At 41.4% G+C, this 25256-nt stretch overlaps 1 protein-coding gene across 10 annotated transcripts in view; it reads right to left on the reverse strand.

Annotated features, from left to right (window-relative positions):
• The window catches only part of Cpeb3 (cytoplasmic polyadenylation element binding protein 3), a 189721-nt gene that overhangs the window by 70974 nt on the left and 93491 nt on the right, over positions 1–25256 (reverse strand). For 8 of the 10 annotated variants that reach the window (XM_037206527.1, XM_028882888.2, XM_028882885.2 and 5 more), the window contains exon 5: positions 7409–7432. The exons of the other annotated variants lie outside the window; for them this stretch is intronic. In XM_037206527.1, the coding sequence (XP_037062422.1) occupies positions 7409–7432 (24 nt within the window). The remainder of the gene's footprint in view (positions 1–7408; positions 7433–25256) is intronic. 10 annotated transcript variants of the gene reach the window in all.

A 25256-nucleotide genomic window follows, 5' to 3' on the forward strand; every position in this document is an offset into this window, starting at 1 on the left:
ATGACAATTCACCCCACAGCTTCTGCCAGAACCCAGACATCACTCCAGTCGCCTTCTGAGTGACTTGTCACACTCAATTCATTGACATGATGCCGTCCTTCCAATTCCGTTGCTTCTCTCCAGAATACACCATTGTTCGTTTCTCTGCAACTCCACTGCCATCACACTAACCTAACTTCCATCATTTCTATTATCTTGACAACACCTCACTAGGCAACCCTCTTCTATACCCATTCTTCAAACAGCGGAATGGTGTTTGTGAAACATAAATGCAATCACTAGGCCTTTGTGGTGATATTTTATTTGTGCACCCCAATAAAGCTTGTCTGAGGATCAGAGGAAAAAGCCAGCCACTATATTAAACATAGAGGTCAGGCAGTGATAGCACATGACTTTAATCCTAGTATCTGGGAGGCAGAGATCCATCTGGATCTCTGTAAATTCAAGGCCACACTGGGAACAGAGCCAGGCATGGTGGCCTACACCTTTAATCCCAGCACTAGTTAATCATAGAGGTCTGGAGGTCTGTACAGACAGACAGGAAGTGATAGAGATGGGTGGACAGAGGAAGTAAGATAGCAGAACACAGGTATATAGGTGTGAGTATACAGGAAGTAGCTCTCTGGAGGCTGAGGAGATGGTAAGGTAAGGCTGGCTGTGACTTATTCTATTCCTCTGATCACTCAGTTTTCACCCCAATATCTGGCTCCAGTTTTTTGTTTGTTTGTTTGTTTGTTTATTAATAAGACCATTTAGCAGTTTGTCTTACAGGCCCTGCAATGATCTCCTTCCATACTTGGATCAGGCTCAAAATCCCTACAAGAAGTAAAAGGCCACTAAAAGCAGATCCCTTTACCCCTCCAAACTCATCCTACACTCACCAGTTTCAACCATTTACTTGCCTGGAGTCTTTTTTTAAAGACAACAGTTTTATTGAAATATAATTCACAGGTCATATAATTCATACATTTAGCCAATTACAAGTCACATCCTGTCTTCCCTCAACCACTCAATCTAGGCCTCACTATTCTTTGTGTCTCAGTAGATTTTCCTATTTTGGATTTAAGATGAGTGGAATGCTGTAATAGGTGACTGGCATCTTTACTCATCATATAGTATTTTCAAGATTTATATATATTGTATTGTGTATTATTACTTTGCATAAAGCCTTTTGCATAAGCCATTTCTCCCACCTTCCCTTTTTAAAAGATTCATTTATTTTTATTTTTATGTATGAGTGTTTTACCTGAATGGGCAATGCATGCATGATTGCTTCTGCAAAGGCCAGAGGAGAATGCTAATTAAACTATTCCATATTTTTATAAGTTTGAAATTTTTCATAATTAAAAAATTAAAAGCCATGCATGGTGGTATGTGCTTGCAATCCTAATACTCTAGGTGAGACACTGGAGACTGGAGAACCCTAAGTTTGAAGCCAGCCTAGAACAGGTAGTGAGACCCTATCTCAACAAAAAGCCCCAGATGCCTCCTTGTCCTTTGGGCTTCACTTTGAGTATCAACTGACCTCCACCACAGATCTCCCATCTGTCCTTCCTAGAACTTAAAAACAAAGGGAGAGGCGAGAGAATGGCAGAGAAAGTTTCATGCAGCTCAGGTTGGCCTGGAATTCACTAAGTAGCCAAAGCTGGCCTTGAACTCCTAATCCTTCTGCCTCTACCTACCAAGTTCTACAGTTACAAGCTTATAGCACCATGCCTAGGCTTTTAAAAAATCATTTTGCTTTCATTATTGTGTTTTGTGGGCTCATGGGAGATAATACACATGTGGAAGTCAGGGGGCAATTTAGTGTAGTTGGTTCTCTTTTTCCATCTTTATGTGGGGCCTGGAGATTGAACTCAGGTCACCAGATTTATGCAGGAAGCATCTTTACCCACTGAACTACTTCACCAACCCCTGGCTTTTATCAAATGAATAAAAGTATTTGTCTCATTAATTTATCATCTGTGTTCTATTTAGAGCAAGCTCCGAGCAAAGCGAGAGACCACGTCTGGAGTCTAGAACAAGGTAGGCATGCAAACATAATAAACAGAATAGGTGGAAGGCCCAGAACTCCATTTTCAATCTTCCTTCTGGGTCGTCCCATATCAATTTCTCAGAAAGGTGAAAAGGGAGTGATCTGATTCCTCTCACTCTCTTCTGTGTTCATATTTTCCATTACTATATTGACCAATAACAATCAAGATATTATAATCACAAACATTACATTCAACTCATGTCTATTTGTCTTCACTCCATTTATTCATGTCTTTCAATAGACAAGCTCATAGAGCTCAGTTTGTATTAGCAGAATGCCAGGCTGGTACCATGGTCTCACCAGTACAGCTGCAAGGCTCTCTTGGAGCTGGCTTGCCACGGAAAGATGACCTCAACTCATGAACCCAAGTTTGTTTAGAACTTCGTAATCAATTAAGTTATCCATTAGTGTACATACATGTTTATGGCCTAAATATTTACAATAGTAATGCCAATCAGTCTGTATTTGCTCATCTACACTGTTCAAATAGAAATTTTTGGATTTTCCTTGCTGCTATATAACTAAGAAATTCCGTTAAACATCAAGAATATTGGTGTAGAACTGAAAGTACAGCTCAATGGTAGAACATACGTTTAGCATGCATGAGGACTTGGGTTCAGTCACCAGCAGCAAACACATACATACATGCATGCACACATATATACAAACACACTCACTATTGGCACAACTAATCTGTCTACTTATATAGACAATGCCTCCATGAGCCCAGAAAAACTCATACTCCTGTAAAACTTGAAATTACAACATTCATTAAATGTGTAAGCTGAAAGCATGGTAGCACCTGCCTATAAGCTCAGCCTGGGGAAAGGGAAGGTAGAAGCATTGCCACAAGTTTGAGGAAACCCTGGAGCTCTACAGCAGATACCAGGCTAAAAGAGCTACAAAGGCAGACCCTGTTTTCAGAAAAAGGAGCAGGAGGAGGAAAGAAGGAAGGAAGGAAAGAGAGGAAAGGGTACAAGCAAAGGTCTTCCATGGCTCTATCTAACAGACTAGTTTCCAGCAGGGCTGAGCACACACTACACTTGTAGAGGAAGAATATTCCTGAAAGATAATGTTAAGATTCTTTGATGTAGCAGACATTGTCTGCAGTAACAAAATAAAAATGAGTAATGGAAAAAACACGCTTACTTTCTAGTCTTATTCTTTCCCATATACTTCTCCAGCCCACTATTTCCCCCAGCACTGGGGATTAAACCAGGGCCTCAGACATAATAGTAAGGACTCTACCACTGAGCCACAGCCCCACCTGTCCCTCTCTTCTACTACTAATTCTCCCTCACTCCCTTCCCCTCCAGCTCCACTGCTAGAATGCTTGGCCATCAAAGAGCCTACCTCCAAAGCTGCCATTCAAGCCTTGGGTCAATGCCCAAGTTCTTTCCCGATTTCATTACTTGTATCATGAAACCCTCTTTCAAAAGCCTGGCAGATCTGTGCCTAGAGACTCACCTTCTGATTCCAAAGCCACCCATCAGCACAGCATGGACCATCTGTGCCAGCTCAGGGACATGACAGTATCACCTCCACACTCTCTTCTTCCTGAATCACACACTAGATACCTTGTTTCCTGCTTTCCTTCCAGTATCCAAAGAGTTCCTGATATTCTCTCTATTCCAGATTTACTAGAAGATTCCACCGGCATAATTTCTGTTCACAGAACTCATATATTTCACATATATCCCTACTACTTCCCATTCCTAAAGAATTTACCAACGCGTATATATAACACATAGAATATGAGTTACAGTAAAGTTCTATTCTTTTTTTTACTATGTTCTAAAATTTATTTATTATTGTGGGTATGATGTATGTGGGTTGGAGAGCATGTGGAGAGAACAGCTCCGTGAGTCAGTTCTCTCCATCCACTTTGTGAGTTCCTGAGAGCAAATCCATGTCATCCTAGGTCTCATACCTGCTGAGCCATTCCACTTGTCCCAAAGTTCTACTCTTTTTTATTTTTATTTCATGTGCATTGGTGTTTACCTGCATGTATATCTGTGGGAGGGTGTCAGGTTCCCTGGAACTGGAGTTACAGACAGTTGGGAGCTGCCATGTGGGTGCTGGGAATTGAACCTGGGTCCTCTGGAAGTAGCCAGTGGTCTTAACCACTGAGTCATCTCTCCAGTCCTGCAAGTTCTATTCTTAATCACAAATATAGAATGAAGTAATTAATATATATATATCAGTGTTTACCTTGTAGATGTTTTTGTGTAGTCTAAATGTTAACTTAATCCTCACAACATGAATAATGGGCAATGAAAAAGCCTGTCAGTTCATATAGGGCTGGGGAAAGAGAATCAGATATGAGAACACCTGCCCCATCCCACATGGCTTCATCATTATATTTAAAGAAAGTGATATTTTCCCCTTCTCTCTTGGAATGGAAGACTAAATAAAAAGCATGTATCAAACATTTTCACCTGCCACCTGCTTCTTCTACCCTATACCCTCATTCCCTACTTCATCTATGAGTAGCAATTTGCAGACTTAAGACAATGGAAATCAATGGGGATCAGAATGTTATAGGCAACAGTTAGCACAGCATCTGATACAAAGAAGACGAAGGCATTCAAAATTATTAAAGTCATTCATTCATTCATTTATTGAGACAGGATTTCACCATGTAGACCAAGCTGGCCTTAAACTCATAGAGATCTATCTGCCTGCCTCTGTCTCTCGAGTGTTGGGATTAAAAGCATGTGCCACTAAGCCTTACTTTTTGAGGTGTCAAGAAAGGGTATTGCTGTGGGACCCTGGTGCTGTCTGTCTATGTATGTCAGTCTAATTTCAAACATGAGGCAATCCTGCCTCAGCCTCCCAAGCATTAGAATTACAGGTGTGTGCCTCTATGTCTACCAAGTAATTTTTAATATTTTTGGTTTTTTAGAACTAGAAGCTCATGGTTTTACTTGGTTGACCCAAAACTCCCAGCTCAAGTGATCCTCCTGCCTCAGAACTCTGAGTGGCCAGGACTATAAGCAAATACCATTATTTCCAGGTAATAACTTAAAAAAATATAAAGCAAACTCTTTTACATAGATGAATGTTATTTCAAAATAATCCTTATTAATAAGTATTTAATATGACCATACACAGAGCACAGTGTTAGGCACAAGTCACAATTGTCCTCAAGTAACTTATCTTCAAATGAAGACTCAGGGTACAAAGGAAAGACAGGAAGAATACAAGGTAGTAGAAGCAGAAGAAAACTATAAGGCCACTGGGCAGGACTTCTTAGAAAGACAAGGCTTGGCAGGGTCGGAGAGATGGCTCAGAAGTTAAGAGCACTTGCTCTTGCCCAGGACCCAGGTTCAGTTCCCAGCAGCTCACAACCATCTCTAACTCCAGTTTCAGGAGGTCAGATGCTCTCTTCTGGTCTCTGTAGGCACCAAGCCCACACAGGGTGTATACATACATGCGCACGCGCGCACACACACACACACACACACACACACATACACACACACACACACACACACACACGTGTAAAGGCTCATACACATAACAATTTACAAAAATGAAGTAATTAAAAAAAAGGAAAAGGCTTCAACTTGGTTCCCACTAGTGAAATAAGACTTAGAAGAGTGGCTGAGTGGTCAGGATTTGGCAATGACCAGAGGAGAGCAGAGCACACAGAGGGATGGATCCAAGGAAGATGGAGTGAGAAGAGATGCTGCTGGTGGTCAGTGGGGATTACTAGACCATGGGAAGCCTCAGTGGGGAGTCAGAGGACACGGACTAAGTGATGGCTCACAAAGATGGAGAGGTAAAAAACGAGAGCAACTGAGGGGAAGGGCAAGTCTAGGAAAGCAGAGGCGAGCCTCCATACATGAATGTCTCATGCGTGAGGAAAGGGCAGCCCCTCCGGTCTACTCTACAGGAGGGTTCCACTTCCTAGGAAAATGCTCTATTCCCTGCTCCTTCCTGCATCTTCTACCAACATGAAACAAGGATTGTACAAAATGGCAAATGATGTAATATGCCAAGTGAGATAAAGATAGAGATGTGATTAAAGTCTTTAACTTTATGATTAATGTCTACATAAAAATATTACTATTCACTGTCACCATATTATTTTAAATGCAAGTGACCATGTATACTACCTTTTTGAAGAAGTTTTTGACAAAAGAAGCAATTATCTATCATTTGTAAATTTTCTCAGTCTAAAGGAAAGCAGTATGTTCTAGAGATAAAATTTATGTAAATAAAAGTTACTTTATATCAAAAAAATACAAAAATGCATTTTCCCAAGGTAAAAATGATTATAATTAATGTTCCATCACACATACATTAAATTCAGTCAATATTCATTGATCCAATAAATAATAAGATACTATCAATTTAATATCATTATTTTCTCTTTCTGACAACCAAAGTCAGAGACATTCTGATAAAAGGTAAACATTAGCAAATATGAAACAAAGAGGCAAGATTCTAACATCAGCTCTAGCTTTAACCCGAAGTCACACAGCCAGCAAATGCCACCCCCTCAGCTTCTGCAATCAGCAGCAAACATCTTACATTTGTGGAATGCTTGATGGATATGTACACATTTCCTTATACCCAAAACTTTGGACATTATGACGTTGGACAAGGTTGGTTCTATTAACTCATAATTTGTAGATGAGGAAGCCAGCTCTAAGTCACAGGCTGTGAGCACAGCCCAGGTGTGCTCACCTTACATCCCACTTTTCCCATCAGCTAGACTGCTTCCTCTTGCTACTTCTCAAACCATTTGTAAATAGTTACAGATGTGGAAATACTCAAGTGGGGGGTACAGCATTACACAAATGAAAGTTATACTAATTAGGTTTAGGTTTTAAGGGACTAAAGCACATTTTGTGGTGTCTCTTTTAAAGAAACACACACACACAAATGTGGGTAAAGAACTTGGAAGAGGCCCTAAAATGTAAGTTTCTCCTAGCCTAAGAAGCTTACCTTTGGATGCAACAGAAAAGATAATCACCAGACAACTTAGTAAAATCAAAAATTGCCCCCCAAAACTGAGCCTCTACCCTCTAAATCACATGAAAAGAACATAGAAATATAGGGTTGAAAGATACACTTGGTCTTTATTTCCCTCACGTTCAGTCACAAAAATCCAAACAACAAAAACTTCCAGATAAAGTTGTCTTTGCTATAGCTTTATTATGACTAAAAGAACAAATTACCAATAATTATAATAAATAATTATAATAAAAGTAATAAAAGAATTACTTTTCTAAAACAATTAAGCTAGAACATCAGGTCATACATTAATTACTGTCTTATATACACACAGGCATAAACACGCACATACTCATACTTACTCACAGTTTGGCAAGCAAAAGATCTCATTAAAAAAAAAAAAATTACCTCGTCTCCGCCCATAGCTCCTGGCTGCATGTAAACACAGAAGAAAACCATGGGTATTTGTATCAAAATAGTGAATTTAGAAATTAGAGAAATGTTCACACAAACATTTTCAAAGTATTGTTGAAATATTAATCTGAGATCCTGTTCAGCTTCACCGCTAACACACTAGGGAAAAACCTTCCTGAAGCATTACGCCAAATCACCGTCAGAACAACTCGAATGGCCGTGGCAGCTGCGGGAACTGAGCCTCACGAGCCTTGTAAGGGATTTTTGGGGTGTTTGGGCCTGTTATCTATATATCAGAGAACGATAAGAGCTTCTTCCTAAGAATAATTTGTAAATCTTAGTTTGAACTTTATATTACCATCAGACATCATTCACAGGAAAAATATCCTAAATAACTAAAAGTTGTGGCATATGGTAGGCATTCCAAACTTACTACACACACATACATACTTCACAAATGCCCTGAAAATGTATAGAAGTTATAGCTCATTAGTTCTTTTTTTAAAGAATCCATTTCTGTGATTTTTTGTATGTATGCAAGTTCACATGTATGTTGACGCACACATGTGCAAGTGTGTGTACACATACATACGGTGTCACGTGTCTTTCTTAATTGCTCACCACTTTATTTACTGATGCAAGGTCTCTTGTTGAATCAAGAGTTTATGAGTCTTACTGTTAGCTAGCCACTTGCCCTGGGGATCCTGTCTACCCCGAGTATTTGGGATTACAAGCACGCATGCTTGGCTTCTATCTGAGTCCTGGGGATCCAAACTCCAGTCCCCTCACACTTTGCTTGGCAAGTGTTTTAATCTGCTGAGCCATCTCTCCAGCCTAGTTTCTGTAAAATTCTTACTTAGTGAAGCTCCTCTTACTCTCTCCATTTGTTTTCCACATCTCATCATATATCATATCACAGAAAGGAGAAAATACTGTTTTACATCAGCAAAATGAAAAGTAGAGATAGATCAAGGCTCTGGATCTGCCCAAGGCAGCCCGCAATAACAGAATTGTGAAGGTCGGCTTCTTCACAACTTAGGCCCAGTCAGTGTTTAGCAGAACTGACCTGTGGCTTCATCTACCAGCAGTTACCTACTGTGGGATTCAGATGGAAAGATTAAATTTGAAACCTTCAGTTCTATTTTTGAAGCATAAAATGCCATAAAACTCATTCACGCTGAAAAAGGATCATAATATGGACTCCTTTGTAGTATAGGATAATGGGAAGGGAAGAAAATGCACTCCTCCAAGACTCCAGACTTCTCAGCAACATCACTGAAACCACTCACAAGTCTCACTGCTTTCCATTCTCTGTCACTCACCTCCACCTTTGTCCCCTGGACTTCCCTCCACTCACAGATGAGAAAGGCTTACGCAGTTCAGGTCTCCCCCAACCCTATTACAACCTGCAGTGAACAATTCTCTTTTGAATTGACACAGCTACCATTGTTCCCATCACTCTACAGGGGATGCGCTCCAAAGCATCTAAAAGGGCTCACACTTGTCATTATTAGAAACCTGGAATTCATCTCCCCAACTCAAGTGTCATAAGTCATAGTTGGCTTCTTAGTGGGACCCCAAAGGAGCAGCTTGTCTCACTCACAATAACTCAGGTTAACACTTTGTAAGAGGTGAAATAAGGTTGGCATTCTATCTTGTCCCTTTGTCCCTTCTCTCCCATTTCCAGTGATGTCACTGTTGCCTGATGCACCACTAAAAAATCGATAATGAGAGAGGAAATAAAAGTACTTTGTATTTCAAAATTACTCAGTGGACTCCCTAACAATAACCCACCACCACCATTCTCTGATTTCGGGGTAGATATTCCATGAAAAAATCTGATTAGGATACAAAAGTACCAATGACCACTGGTTCTTACCACCTCGCCTGAAAGAATTAGAACGTTGTTCACTCGTCTATAACTGCTGAACATCTGGTAACACAAAGTGAATAGATCCAGGCTTTAGGGGGCGGGATGAATGAGACTCTGAACTGAGAGAGGAAGAGGCACAAAAGACCTCCATGAGAACTTGAGTTAACACTTCTTTTAAAGTTCATGATTTTAGATTCTTCTCAGTTTCCATTTCTGAACAGAATTGTAGACGGGCTCCTGATGGCAGGACAGCATACAGAATAGACAACCAATTTAAGAAGCAATCCGAGATACTGAGATTTGTTTCTATCCCTCACTGAGGAATTTAAATATGTTCCACCTTGGTGGTTTTGGTTTTGCCTTTGCTGAGACAGGGAGACAGGGTCTTCAGTACATAGCTCCAGCTAGCTTGGAACTCACAGAGATCTGCCTGTCTCTGCCTCAGAGGTGCCTCTGAGGGTTAAAGACATGTACCATCATGTCTGGTACACCATGCCCAGATATCTATCTATCTATCTATCTATCTATCTATCTATCTATCTATCTATCTATCTATCTCTCTCTCTCTCTCTCTCTCTGTGTGTGTGTGTGTGTGTGTGTGTGTGTGTGTGTGTGTGTGTGTGTGTGAGTGATCAATTACATGGTTCCCCAACATGAACTTTGTAGAGGACACTGTTAGGTGCAATGTCAAGAGATTGGGAATGGGGAGATGGCTGAGTTGGTCAAGTGCCTGCTGCACAAGCGTGAGGCCAAGTTTGAATTCACAGTGCACACATAAAAAGCCGGGTAAAAACACTGGGGAGGCCAACCAGCCTAGCCAAATTGGGGAGCTCTAGGTTCAGTGAGAGACCCTGTCACAAAAATAGGGTGGAAGATGAGAGAGGAACACATCTAATGTCGACCTCTGGCACACACACACACACACACACACACACACACACACACACACACACACACACGAACACTTGCTCATGCACACACATAAGACTGGATACCAAGTTGGTACTGAACAAACATAGCCTCTTAGAAGAGTACACAGTCAGGGAAAGAATAATGCATGCTTTGAAAGTCTGTAGAACATAAGCCAATTCTGATGGTAATTTAAAATTTGATTAATTTGTTTATATGAGGACTATTTGTGAATAGTCCAGTCTGAGTCAAATGCTTCCATTAGAATAAGGTAATGAATACCGAAGAAGAATTTGGGAGGAAAAAAAAGTAGTGCTTTCCTCTAGAAATAAATACAATTTTAAGGAAGAATATTGAATACAAATAGTTCAAATGAGGGAAGGGAGAAATGACGTAATTATATTACAATCTTAAAAATAAAATCATGTCAGCCAGCACAAAATGAAGCACATAGAAAAATAAAAAGGAGTAGGGAGATCCTGTCTGCAGATGTGTCTATTGGAGCCAGGTTCAATGCATGCCCTCCTTCTCCCCATTTCCTATTGCAACCTAGAAAGTTGGCATCACTTTAATCCCAGCACTCATAAGGCAGAGGCAGGCAGATCTCTGAGAGTTCAAGGCCAGCCTGGTCTACAGAGTAAGTTTCAGGACAGCCAGGGCTACCAGTGGGACCCTGTGTCGAGGGAAAAGAGAGATGTGGTTGTATTCCCAAATTAATTCAAGGCTATCCTGGTTCACACAGCAGATTCCAGGTCAGCCAGGGTTGCCTCTAATTTTCAAATGCTGGGATTATAAGTGTACATAACCACACATGGCATGACGAATTTCTTTTCTGTGTACCATATATGGATGTATCAATACAGTAGGATGCAATATTTTTGTCTATTACCCTAAAAACTTATTTTTTAAAGTAGTGATAAGGATTAGACCCATGACTTTGTACATGCTAAGCAAACACTGAACTATACCTCTACCCCTGAATTTTATTTTTTTTTCTTAAATTTTTGTTTGAGGGCTGGGCAGTGATCCCTAGGGATCCACCTGCCTCAGCTTCCCCAGCCAGTACACATGCAACCACAGCCAGCTTATTTACGTGAGTTCTAGGGATCAAACATAGATCAAGTCTTGCAGGACAAGCCCTTCATCAATAGGCTGTCTCCCTAGCCTGAAATCTTTTAAAAAAATTTTTTTTGAGACAGAGTTTCTCTGTGTAGTTTTGGTACCTGTCCTGGATGTCACTCTGTAGTCCAGGCTGGCCTCGAACTCACAGAGATCTGCCTGGCTCTGCCTCACGAGTGCTGAGATTAAAGGCATGCGCCACCACCGCCTGGCTCTTTTGAAAGTTTGGCTTATCTATATGGAAATGGGCTTCACTGTGACACTTTCAAACGTGCATACACATAAGACCTTGCTCTTGTTTGCCACAGGCTGCCTTCCTCATTTTCCTCTCTCTCTGGTTGGTTTCTTCCTGCTCCCATATGGTGTTCCTTTCTGCTTTCATGACACGTGTCTATTATTCTCTCTTGCTCCTCCCTCCTTTTTTCAGACATCTTCTTTCCCTCTTATAGCCGCCACTACTTCTTCTTTAGTAGTGGTGCTGGCAGTGGTGCTTGCTAGTGGTGGTGATGGTGTATATGTGTATGTATAGATTCTGCATGAGAAAAAGTGATATTTGTCTTTCTACGCCTGGCTTATTTTACTTAACATAATGATCTCCAGATCCACTCATTTTCCTGCATAATTTCAGTTGTCTTCAGAAGTGAAATTTCATTTTCTATATGTACCATATTTTTTTTTTAATACAAGAACATACTATGTAGCCCTGGTTGTCCTCCAACACTCTATTTACATGAGGCTGGCCTCAAACTCTAGAGATCTGTCTGCCTTAGGGCATGTGCTATAATAGCTATGTACCACATTTCCATCTATTAATGGAGACTTAGGCTGACAGCAGTAAACATGGATTCATAGCGATCTCTGTGGAAGGCTGACTTAGAATCCTTTGGGTATACACCTAGGTGTGTTACTGGTAGGTGCTAGATAATACATACAGAAGTGTTAGTTTTTTAGGAACCTCCATACTGATTTCCATAGTGACTACACAAATTTACATTCCCATCAGCAAAACATCTTTGTGTTTGTTCTTTATTTGAAGCAGGGTTTCACTGTGCAGCCCAGGCTAACCTCAAATTCATAGTTGATCCTCCTACCTCTGTGTCTTTCAAGTGTGACTCACCACACAAGACCATTGTATTGTCATTTGTTTTCTTGATGATAGTCATTTTGACTGGGGTGAGAGAAAATCAAGGTGTTTGTCTTATGGCTAAGAATGTTGAATACGCCCGGAGGTGGTGGTATGCACCTTTAATCCCAGCACTCGGGGGAGGCAGAGCCAGGTGGATCTCTGAGTTCGAGGCCAGCCTGGTCTACAGAGTGAGATCCAGGACAGGCACCAAAACTACACAGAGAAACCCTGTCTTGAAAAACAAAAACAAAAAAAACAAAAAAAAAAAAAACAGCCGGGCAGTGGTGGCACACGCCTTTAATCCCAGCACTCGGGAGGCAGAGGCAGGCGTATCTCTATGAGTTCGAGGCTAGCCTGGGCTACCAAGTGAGTTCCAGGAAAGGAGCAAAGCTACACAGAGAAACCCTGTCTCAAAAAACAAAACAAAACAAAAGAATGTTGAACACTTTTCCGGGTATTAGCCGTTTGCACTTCTTCCTTTGAGGTGAGCCATGTCCATTCAACTCATTACCCCCATTAACTGTTTGGATGAGGGTGGTGGTGTTGATTTTGTACAGATCCTAGATATTAATCCTCTGCTAAAGGTATAGCTGGCAAACATGTTTGTTTTTCCTATTCTATAGGCTATCTCTTCATTCTTTAGTTTCCTTGGCTTTGTAAAAATTTTCTAATTTCATACAATCCCACCTATTAATTCTTGGAATTATTTCCTATGCTTTCTTTGCAGAAAGTCTGTGCCCATACACTACCTATGCTTTCCTACAGCAGTTTGAAAGTGTCAGACCTTAAGGTCTTTGATCCATTTTGAATATGCACATATATATTTGTAGAGTGAGAGTTAAGGGTCTAGTTACATTCTTTTACATGTGGCCACCAGTTTCCCAAGCACTATGCTTTGAAGATGCTGCCTTTTTCCTGTGTATCTTCTTGACACTCTTGTCAAAGATTAGGTGGCTGGAGCAATAGCTGCGTGTGTCTTGTTTGGTGACCAGGTCTTTTGGTGACCAACTCATGTTGAACTCTCATTCCTTCTGCCTCCGCCCACAAAGTGCTGGGACGACAGTGAACACCATTATGCCTGGCTTCTATCTGTTCCTGTGTTTAAGACAGGATGTTAAACAGTAGTAGTCCAGGCTATCCTCAAATTCATGGCAATCCTTCTGCCGTAACCTCCTGAGTTCTGAGATGGCAAATATGCATCGTGCTTGGCCTGTGTCTCCCATTCTATTGGTCTACTACCTACACATTGTTTTGTGCCGGTACTATGCGGTTTTTCTTAGTATATCTCTATAATATGGTTTGAGATGTACTATAATGGTACCTACAGCATTGCTGTTTATGATTAATTTCTTTTGTGCCCAGAGGAACTTCAGAATTTTTTTTTTTTTTGTTCTGGGAAAAATGCCATTAGAATTCCTATGATGACTTCACTGAGTCTGTAGATCACATTTGGTAATACAGTCATTTTCACAATATTAAGTCTGCCCATTCATGAGCACAGGGGGACTTTCTACCTCCAACTACTTCCTTCAGTGACGTCTACATTATTATTATGGGGCAGTGGGTGCCACAGTGCACAGGCGGCAGTGAGAGGACAACTATGTGGAGCTGTTCTCTCCGTGTGCATTTCCATGTATCCGGAGATCAGCTGAGATCCCTAGGTTTGCATAGCAACAGCCTTTCCCCACAGAGGTCTTGACAGCCTCAGGGTCGTCCACGTTTTAAAGTCTTTATTATAGAAGTCTTTCGTTTCCTTCATTAGGTTTATTCTAGTATTTGAGGTTTATTTTAGTGTTTAGACAGTCTCACTGTGTAGCCCTGGAACTTGCTATAGAGACTAGACTGGCCTGGAACTCAGATTATCCTGCCTCTCCATCCGGAGTGCTGGAATTACAGTTATGTTCCACCATACCCTGCTCTGCCTGTAGGTTTTATCCAGTTAATTCTGTTACTGTTTTGATCAGCTCTGAGTTTCCTTGGGAGTTTTTAGGATCTTTGAACATTTTATTTTTTGGTTATAGGGTTTCTCTGTGTATCCCTGACTATCCTGGAACTCACTCTGTAGACCAGGCTTGCCTGGAACTCAAGAGATCCACCTACCCTTACCTACTGAGTGCTGGGATTAAAAGCATTCTCCACTACGCCTGGTTCCTGAAATTAATTCCTAATTATAACCATTTTTAAATTATTTATTTTACATGTATGGTGAGTGTTTTGCCTGCATGTATGTATGTACACTACATTAACATTTGGATTTCTTGCCTTAATTTGGTAGCCTGTATATTTGTCTAGTTTTATTTTAAGATGTTTAACATACACACCAGTCACCACAGGGCAGACTGTTGTTACTTGATTACTTTCCTTCTAATCCTGTCTCAAACAAATATACAAAAAGCAGAACTCCCACACTTATTGGGTATGACAAAACAAGCCTGGATCCCAGCCTCTGGAAGGTGACAGCAGGATACTGAAGAATTCAAGGTCATCCTTTGCTATTCAGCAATTTCCAGGGCCAGTCTAGGGTATCTCAAAAAAAAAAAACAAAAACAAAAACAAAGCAAGCCTTGCAAACAATTTTATTTTAAATTTTGAAACAGAGCCTCATGTAGCCAGCTACAGGTGGACTCAAACTCATGTAGTAAAGGAACCTAGGACTTCTCAGCCTCCTAATTTGCCTTCATGAAATCTAGGATTATAGGCAACCAAACCCCAGAGCATCTGTATGCTAGGCACCCACTCTACCAACTGATCTACATCCTCAGGCTAGCAAATATTGTGTCTTTAATTGGCAACTTCATTTTTAAAAGATTTATTTTTTTATTTGTGTGTGTGTGTGTGTGTAAATGTGTTTGGGTACCCTCAAACACTGGAGACCTCAGGTCCTCTTGGAGCTCAGCAATTGTGAGCCACCTAACATGGTGGTTGCTGGAGACAGAATGTGGGCCTCTAAAAGCAAGAGCAATATGTGTAACTGCTGAGCTAGCTCTCTCCAGCCTCCAACAATTTTTTATTTGTTTTTGGAGTCAAGGTCTCACTGTGTAGCCTTGGCTTTCCTGTAACTCATTACACAGACCAGGCTGGTCTCAAACTCACAGAGATCACCCTGCCTCTGCCTCTGCCTCCAGAGAGCTAGGATTAAAGATATGTACCACCACAACAACTGGCTTAAACATTCACCATTTGAATAGGTAACACATTAAGTTCTAATCAATGGACTGAGAATGTAGCTGGTGGTAGAGTTCTTCTAGCATGAATGAGGCGGCCCTGTGTACAATCTTTGCTCACTTGAATGAACACACACACACACACACACACACACACACTCATATTCAAACATCTAATGTTGCCTTTTAGCTTCTACCAGAAATGAGTCATAGAAAAATTCCACATAACATCTTAAGATTAAGACCAAAAAGTTCCCATTCCCTGCATTAGACTGTAAACTCACAAAAAGCAAGAGGGTGAGGTTTGTCCCCAAATGTTCCTCTTTTTTCTTTGTCGTTATAGTAGCTGAAAAAATACTTTTAGTCCAGTGATTGTAAAACCAGGCAAACAATAATAAAGATAAATATCTCCATAAAGAACCTGAACAAGGCAGATAGAAATGGCACATCTTTATCTGCTATATTCATGCATTATTACAAATTGAGTGGGTATTTTAACCTTCTTTCCCATTCCTCTGATCCTAATCCATCTTTCTCAGGAAGATCTTTTCATCTGTTTATAAACTTAAAAAATAACAGTAATGAGTGATACGGTACCAGCATTACTGAGATACCTTAGAAGGGGAATTCTATAGAATGCTTTAATGTATGCTGATTAAAACAGGATAGCCTACTGATAACTTATCATGAACCAGGGACTGAACTTTATCTGATTGATCCAGAACCTAATTGGCCTGAGAACGTGCTTACTATAGAGAAAGGCACTAAAATATCTAGCATTGACCCAGTGTATGCCCTACCACTAAGCTGAGGCAGGAGAATCAAAAGAATTCCAGACCAGGCTGGGTTATGATGCTAAGACCTTGTCTCAAAGAGACAAACAAAACCAAAAACCAGAGCATCTGTTTTCAACAAACCATCTTCTCCAGACACCATGCCAAAAGTCCTTTTTAAGTCCTTTTTTTTTTTTTTCCCCTAGACAGGGTTTCTCTGTATAGTTTGGTCATGTTTCCTGGAACTCACTCTGTAGACCAGGCTGGCCTTGAACTCACAGAGATCCACCTGCCTTGCAAGTGCTGGGATTAAAGGCATGTGCCACCACCACCAGGCTCATGCCAAAAATCTTATGAGATCTCTTCAAACTTTATATAAATCTTCAATTTTTGATTATTTGGGAAAGTCAATACTTGCTCATTCTACAATTATGAGCTCCAAAATAACGTAGAGAATTATAGAGAGAAGAGTAGACAAACGTAAGGAGCCCACAGCACCAATGCTGGGCCCGTTGGTCAGGCTTCCAAGTTTCCCGCCTACCAGTGAGGCATCTCTCATCTAGAAACATAGGTTCCTTCATAGAAGAAAGCTACCAAAAATAACTTTTTGGAAATTTTGGAACAGTCCCAGCCACAAGAAGCTCCTCATTTGCCTCACAACTAGCCTGGCTCCTATCCTACATAGAGAAACCTGGTCTCGAAAAACAAAACAACAACAAAAAATTACATACCACAAGTGGGCAAGCTTGTGCTGTATTTTTCTTTCTGTGACTTATTTCACTTAACATGTTTTCCAGGTTCATCCATAGTGTTGCTAATGACAATGTTTTATTTATATTATTTATTGTGTATGTATGTATGTGTGCACACATGCATGCCAAGGTACTTGTGTGGAAGTCATAGGACAATTTTTTTGGTTTTTCGAGACAGGGTTTCTCTGTATAGTTTTGGTGTCTGTCCTGGATCTCGCTCTGTAGACAGGCTGGCCTCGAACTCACAGAGATCCGTCTAGCTCTGCCTCCCGAGTGCTGGGATTAAAGGTGGGCACCATCGCTGCCTAGCGGTCATAGGACAATTTGAGGAAACTGGTTCACCTTCCACCATGCAGATCCAGGGACTGAACTCAGGTTGCCAGGCTTGGCAATGAGTGGCTTTACTTACTGAGTATATGTATGCTACTATGTATACATACCCCACCCATCCTTTGATGGCTACTGGGAATAGTACTTTAATGAACATGGGCATGAAGGTGTGATTTCCTTTAGATCTACACACAGGTGTTTGATTGCTGTGTCATATGACAGTTCTATTTTTAATCTTTAAAAAAACACACCCACATTAGAGGTGCACTATTAAGGACTGTGCTAGTTAATGTTGACCACTGGCAGGATGGGGAGGGGCACTTTTCTCCACATCTTGCCCGGTACTCACTATCTCTCGTAAGAGGCATTCCAATAGAAATGAAGTACCACCTTCTTGTAGTTTGGATTTGCAATTCCCGAGTGATAAGCAATAGAGTTTGAGAGTTTTGTTCTGTTTTTAATTTCTATTGGCTATTATTTGCATGTCTTCTTTTCAGAAAAGTTGAATAAGAACTTTTATACATCGTAACCAATTTTTTGTGTATGTGTGTATGTGTTTATGTGTGCTCGCATGTGTTATTGTGTGCAATGTGTAGAAACTAGAAGTTGACTTCAGGTATCTCTCTCAGTTGCTCTCCACTTAGGTGTTGATTGTTTTGTTTTTTGTCTCACTTAGGTGGGGATTGGGGATTGAACTCAAGTTCTCTTTCTAGCATGGAAGAATTTTACCAACAAGGCACCCCTCCAGCTCCTGATTCCGTTATTGTGTATGTTCACACTCATGGGGGGTACATATGTATTTGGAGGACACAGTACCACCTTAGATGTTGTTCTTCAGGTACTGTCCACCACTGTTTCCTGAGACAGAGCTCTCACTGGTCTGGGGCTCACCAATTAGGCTAGACTGGCTAGCCAGTTAGCTCCAAGCACCCCACTATTTCCACTTCCCTGGCACTGGATTACAAGTGCATGCTATCATACCTGGCTTGTTGTGGGGGTGGTGGAGATCAAAGCCATGCCTGTGTAGCTAGAGCTTTATCAACTGAGCCATCCCTCCCCAGCCCCTGGTATCTCTGTTCCCCCTCCTAACAATACAAGGTGGCCTTGATCTTGCTCTATAGTCCAGGCTAGCTTGAACTTATGATCTTCCTTCTTCAGCCTCTTCAGTGTCTGGGATTACAGGCCTGTGCCATCACCCCCAGCAATAGCCAGAATTTTGAACATTTTCATCACAAAGAAATGATAAACATGAAGTGATGAATATGCTAATTATTCTGAATTAGTACACAATGTATTTAAGTATCAAAACATCACATTGTACTTCTCTAAGTTTCCACAATACATATTATATCCACAACAAAAATAAGCATTTTTCTTTTCCAGTCATCAACATAAACAAAAGCGTTGGTTTTCTTTATGTGCTGTACACATATGCACACATACACTTTTCTCTTTTGCAGTCCTGGGAATCAAACCAGAGTTTTGCTCATGATGGGCTACTGCTGGATCACTGAGCTTCAGCTACAGCTACCATATGTGTTGTGTTGTTCTTCACTGAATTCTAACTGGCATCATGAGAGAAGTCTTCTTTGAAATTTGAAATGTTTACAGATTAACCTCTAAGATTTTTTTTTTTGAAGTTAATTATATGTGTGGTGAATGCTACAAACAGGAAGTCCAGGCTACACTGCTTACACAAGAGGAGAAAGCAAACAGGAAGTCCATAGGGAACAATAAGAAACTAGTTGGTTTCTGTGTCTTTACTGTGAGGAAGAAAATCAACTCCTGTTAAGGAATTTCATATACACAAGGAATCTCTTCCAAAACCCCTTAAAATCACAAGACAATTTCAAACTTAACTTATTTACAATTTTCAATATCAAGTTATATAGACCAGACTGACCATTCTACTTTTCAGAAAAAAGAAAAGAAAAAAAGAATAAATAAGGGTGTGTGAGTGTGTGTGTGTGTGTGTGTGTGTGTGTGTGTGTGCGCGCGCGCGCGTGCGCGCGTGTGTCACTCTTAAGTATTTAAAGCAAAAAGAAGCACCTTCAACCTGGAGGCAGGAAGCTCTGCTCCTGGTTCCACCTTGTCACTCTGGTCAAGTCCCACACAGCTTCTTAATGCCGGTTTATCCATTTGTAAAGACCCCCACACGGATGCTATTCTGTTATGCTCTTTTAGAGAAGCCCACAGCCATGCTTCCGGTCTCTCCTCTTAACCCTTGGGCCTGATCTCATATTAAAATACCTTTCTTAGACCCCAACTTGGTAGCATAAAAAAGAAACTCTCGGGGCTGGAGAGATGGCTCAGTGGTTAAGAGCACCGACTGCTCTTCCAGAAGTTCTGAGTTCAATTCCCAGCAACCACATGGGCTCACAACCACTTGTAATGAGATCTGTACTCTTCTGCAGCAGAAACATGCAGCAGAAAATATACATAATAAATAAATATATCTTTAAAAAAAAAAAAAAAGAAACTCTCAGGCCCCTTACAGTGTTGTTTTAGAGCATCTATCCAAACCTATTTCAAATGTATGTTAAATATCATATATCTAATTGCTATTTAATTATCCATCATTTATAATGTGTTCATATCACACCTATATTTTAATTCCTAAGTCTGCTCAGATTTAAAAAGAACAGCAATGGATATCTTGTTTATGAAATTTTCAAAATCTCCAAAAGAATTACTTTGGTTTGTGAATGTCAGAAAAATTCACTATCATATTATCCTCTGAAATTATTTTCTGCTGGATGTGGTGACTCATGCCTTTAATCCTAATACTCAGGAAGCAGAGGCCAGTGATCTTTGAGAGTTCCCAGGTCAGCTGGGGCTACAAAGCAAAACCCTGTCTCAAAATAAACAAATAAACATAATGAAATTATTTTCTTTTTTTGAGTGTGATGGGCACAACCACAATCCCACCACTCTGGAGGTAGAGGCAGGAAAATCATCAAGTTTAAGGCCAGCCTCAGCTACATAGCAAGTTCAAGACCAGCTTAGGCTCTATGAACCTGTTGGATATTCCTTTACACTGTGTGAATGTATGTCACTGTGATTATTTTAAAGAAGCTGACTTGCCAATAGCTGGACAGGACAAAGTTAGGTGGGAGAACCAGACTAAGGACACTGGGAAGAAGGAGGGTGGAGTCAGAGGAGTCACCAGCCAGACAAGGAGAGTAAACAAGAGGTGCAAGATGAAAGAGAGGTAACGCCATGTGATAGAATGTAGATTAATATAAATGGGTTAATTTAAGTTGTAAGTGTTAACTAGTAACAAACCTGAGCTATTGGCTGAGCATTTATAATTAATATTAAGCCTCTTGTGGTTATTGGAAAGTAGCTGGCAGTACACAGTTGGTCATGGTCATGATGAAAAACTCCAACTTCATGAAAAACTCCACCTTGTCTCAAAAAAACATAACAGCTGGAGAGATGGCTCACTCCCTACAAGTACTTGCCATATAAGCAAGAGGACCTTAGTTCAGTACCCAGGACCCAAGTGAAAGTCAAGCTACAGCAGCACATGTCTAGAACCCTATCACTCTGGTACCAGGGAATTGGCGGGGGTGGGGGGAGGGGAAGAGATTGCTAGGAAGAGGGAGGAGACAGGAATCACTGAAGTTCACTGGCCAGCCAGTCTACAGGAATTGCTGAGCTCCGTGTTCAGTGAAAAACCCTATCTCAAAAAAACATGGAGACTGATGAAAAACCCTATCTCAAAAAACACATGGAGACTGATGAAGATACCCACATGCTGTACAAAGACACACAATCCCACAAACACACAAAAAAAATATTTTCTTAGGATCAGGTATGGTTCCTCAAGCTTGTAATCCTACCACTTGGGAGGTTGAGACAGGGGAATTACTCTGAGTTTTAGGCCCACCTGGGCTACACAATAAGTTCCAGACTGGCCAAAGCTATATAGCAAGATCCTGTCTCAACCAAACAAAAACTATTTTTTACTTTATTACTCACAGTAAGCAAAAATAACAATGTGCCCCTCCAATTTTGAAAAATTCCATTAGGAACTCTAGCAAAGCTGGCTTTCTTTTTATTCTGGCACAAATGCATCATGTGCTCAGGTCCCTCTCTGCCACTTCCTTTCAGCTGAGCCTCCCCAAGGAGCTCATACTCAGCAAAGCATGACAAAGAGGGAGCTGAGGAGCCAAAGCAACCACCCCAGAGTCCACCCAACAAATGATTCAACAAATGCACTGTCAGCTCTCAGTTCCAACACAAATACAGGAAGGCATTCTGAAATATGTCAAGACATTAGTTAGGAGGAGAAATGGAGAGGAAAGCTTTCACTAAGGGTCCAAGTGGCTCAGTGCATGGGCTATGTATAGAGGATTTTCATTGGTCAATGAGTGACTCTGGAACTTCTCAAACAGCTCAATGTCTTTTTGGTTATTAGGTTTCTCTTTTCTTATAGTGCTGGATGATAAAACCCAGTGAGTGTTTCAAGCTTCTTATGCATCACTCTCTCCCAGATCCCCACCCCCTTCAAGATATTAACATTTTAAGTTTTCAAACTGTCCAGGTTTTCTTCTACGACTCTTCAGTTTTCAACTGCCTGGGGTATTCTGATGAGGTCATGGCACTTCAGATTTCCTACTCACCTCTTTTTCAAACACTAATTATGGCTTGGAAATATCAGAATAAAATATCAATGAAATCTTAAATGCTGGACATAGTAGCACATGCCTGTAATACCAGTCCTTCAGAGGCTGGGGCAGCAAGACTGACTGCTGAGAGTTCAAGGCCAGCCTGAGCTACATAATAAGACCCTGTTTCAAAGAACAAAAACAAAACAAACAAAAACCAACAACAAAAGCCAGGCACAGTGACTCTGAAGTAGGAGGTTCATGGTAAATTCAAGACCAGCCTGAGTACAGAGGTCTCAAAAATAAAGATAATCAATATAATATAAGCTCCTATTTTGGAACTCTAATATGCAAATTAAGGGAGATCTTTACCAGGCAGCCACAAAGCTGAAGCAGGAAGCAGAGGCAGGGACAGCTCACATAAGCTTTATCTACAAGTCAGTCACTGTGCTGTGTACCAGTCATTTTCATGGTCCTTCGCTCCACTTTACAGGTGAAGAAATCAGGGACAATGAGGAGTGAAGACTGAGGCCCTGAGCTGGTAGAGCTGGTAAGAGGTGACAGCAGATCTGCCTGACCCCAGACATAGCCAACTACTGCTGGGTTAGTTAAGTGCTGTGTGGGAAGGTTTCCTGTGCTCTCAGATGCTTGCCAGAGAGCTGTAGGAAGCAAACGACTCTACCCCCCTTAGGCACACTACTCTGTCTGTGTACTCATCAAGCAACTTCCTTCATTTGCCAGTTTCCCTAAGCCAGCTGGAAAAGGGAGAAAGTCAAAAGGAATAAACTGCACACCTTCGGCAGTAATGCCTCTTAAGCTGACAATGACCATCCTGGCTTTGAACATGAATTTGACCTTAACTTGGTTGACTTGGGCCAGTCATGGAGGCACTTTTCTGAGAATCAGTGTGAGAGAAAATCACCAAGTCAGACAACCATCCTATGGAAGGCCACAACTGATAAAGCAAATGTATACCCACCACGTAGAAAAGCAAAACCATAAGCTACCATAAGCATCAGAGGAAAACCTGCCTGATACAAATACTACCACGGAGGAAGACAGAAGCACTCTCAGGGGTCTCCCTCCTTTTCAGGCAGGGAAAGCTGTATCATGCAAACTTACGGAGTTGTTGGAGTAAAAATAAAGATGGAGCAGTGGATAATATTACAACAGCAAGGGGGCATATTACCCACTCTAGAGGAAAGAACACATTGTTTCACAACTACTTTTATTTTGGAAATACTGGATAAGCAATGGGTCTTACTGGTGAGTGAGGGTTCCTTCTACCATCCACCCTTTTATATTCTACAACACTGAAGGAATTCATTTCTTTCTTAGCTGTGTCTCAGGATCCAGCCCAAACACGGGCCTATTAATTCTTACTAGACTTATAGTCTTAAAAACTTACTTATTTTATCTGGCAGTGGTGATGCATGTCTTTAATCCCAGCATTGGGGAGGCAGAAGCAGGTGGGTCTCTGAGTTCAAGGCCAGCCTCGTCTACAGAGCAAGTTCCAGAATGGCTAGGGCTACACAGAGAAGCCCTGAATCGACGCTCCCCACTCAGAGATTTTTTTACATTGTTTTTTATATATGTGTCTGTGTGAGTGGATGTCACACATGTCCAGGTATCCTCAGAGGCCAGAAAAGGGCATTGGATCCCCTGGAGCTGGAGTGACAGGTAGCTATGAGTTGACCAATACGGGTGCTGGAAATAAAGCGTGTCTTCTGAGAAGGACTCCTAACTATTGAGCCACTCTCTGGTCCTAGATTTCTTGTCTTAAAGAGGAAGAATCAGGGAGATGAGCCCAGTAAGCAAAGTGCTTGCCTGGCAAGCATGGGAACAAGTGTGGGGCAGAAGGTGACTTGAACATGGTGGCACACTTATAATCCCAGCTCTCGGGAGGCAGGCACAGGGAAATCCCTGGGCTCACTGGCCCAGCAACAGCCTCCTTTCTTCAGCAAGCTCCAGGGTAGCAAGACAGATCTGCAAAGAATGGCGACAGTGCCTGAGGAATGACATCCAAGGCTGTCTGCTGGCCTCCAGATGCATGTTCATACACGTCCATGCACAAACCCACACACATAAACATACACGTGGCTGTCTGCTGGCCTCCAGATGCATGTTCATACATGTCCATGCACAACACCCCCCCCACACACACACACGTAGATTCTGGCTTTATACAAATCTTACCAACCTTCCCATACCCTACATGCTTATAGACTTCCTGCCAATTCCTCCTTGCTTTCCACAACTGGTATCCTTTCCTTCTCTCCTAAACTTATTTCCTGTCTTCTGGATGACACCAGCAGTGGTGTTTCTCAGGGTTAAATGTAATTGGGAGCTGGGCAGTGGTGGCGCACACCTTTAATCCCAGGACTCGGGAGGCAGAGGCAAGCAGATCTCTGAGTTCCAGGCCAGCCTTATTTACAGAGTGAGTTCCAGGACAGCCAGGGCTACACAGAGAATCCCTGTCTCAAAACTCAAAACAAAACAAAAGAGTAACTCGGAGACATGCCCTAGGACAGCAGACCCCAGAAAACTGGCCCACACTCTCTGACAGGTACGAATGCTCACCTGGCACCTCCCTTCCCATCCAGTCAAGAGAGCTGAGAACACACTTATATATCTCCAGAGGAAATCCAGGGTTGGGTGAGCCAAGGAATGAAAGAAGGATACTGTGAATGGTGGCTTTGTGCAGAGTTTGAAAACAGGGACTGTTCAGAAGAAGAAAGGAGAAACTCACATCTCACCAAGGCCCAGGCTGATCTTCAACTTGCTTTCCTTCTGCCTCAGCCTCCCAAGTGCTGGGACTACAGGTGCGTACCACCCTCAAAAACACTTCTTTGTCTTCTCAGCTACTCCCTCTCTCTTTAAAAAATATAGCTAAACTTCTATTTAGTCCCCTTCAAAGACCAAAACTTGTGAATTAGTAAAATTTTAGTGATTTCTGTTTTGTTTTGTTTGTTTTTGAGACAGGATTTCTCTGTGTAGCCCCGCCTCTCCTGGAACTCATTGTTTAGACCAGTCTGGCCTCCATCTCAGAAATCCATCCACCTGCCTCTGCCTCCTGAGTGCTAGGATTGAAGGTGTGAGCCACCATAAATTTTAGCGGTCTTTAATTTCATTCCAATTATTCCTATGTAAAAGTTGAGGGAGAAGAAACGACCTTCATAGGAC

This window comes from Peromyscus leucopus, chromosome 1 (assembly GCF_004664715.2).
Source record: "Peromyscus leucopus breed LL Stock chromosome 1, UCI_PerLeu_2.1, whole genome shotgun sequence".
Classification (NCBI taxonomy): Eukaryota; Metazoa; Chordata; class Mammalia; order Rodentia; family Cricetidae; genus Peromyscus; species Peromyscus leucopus.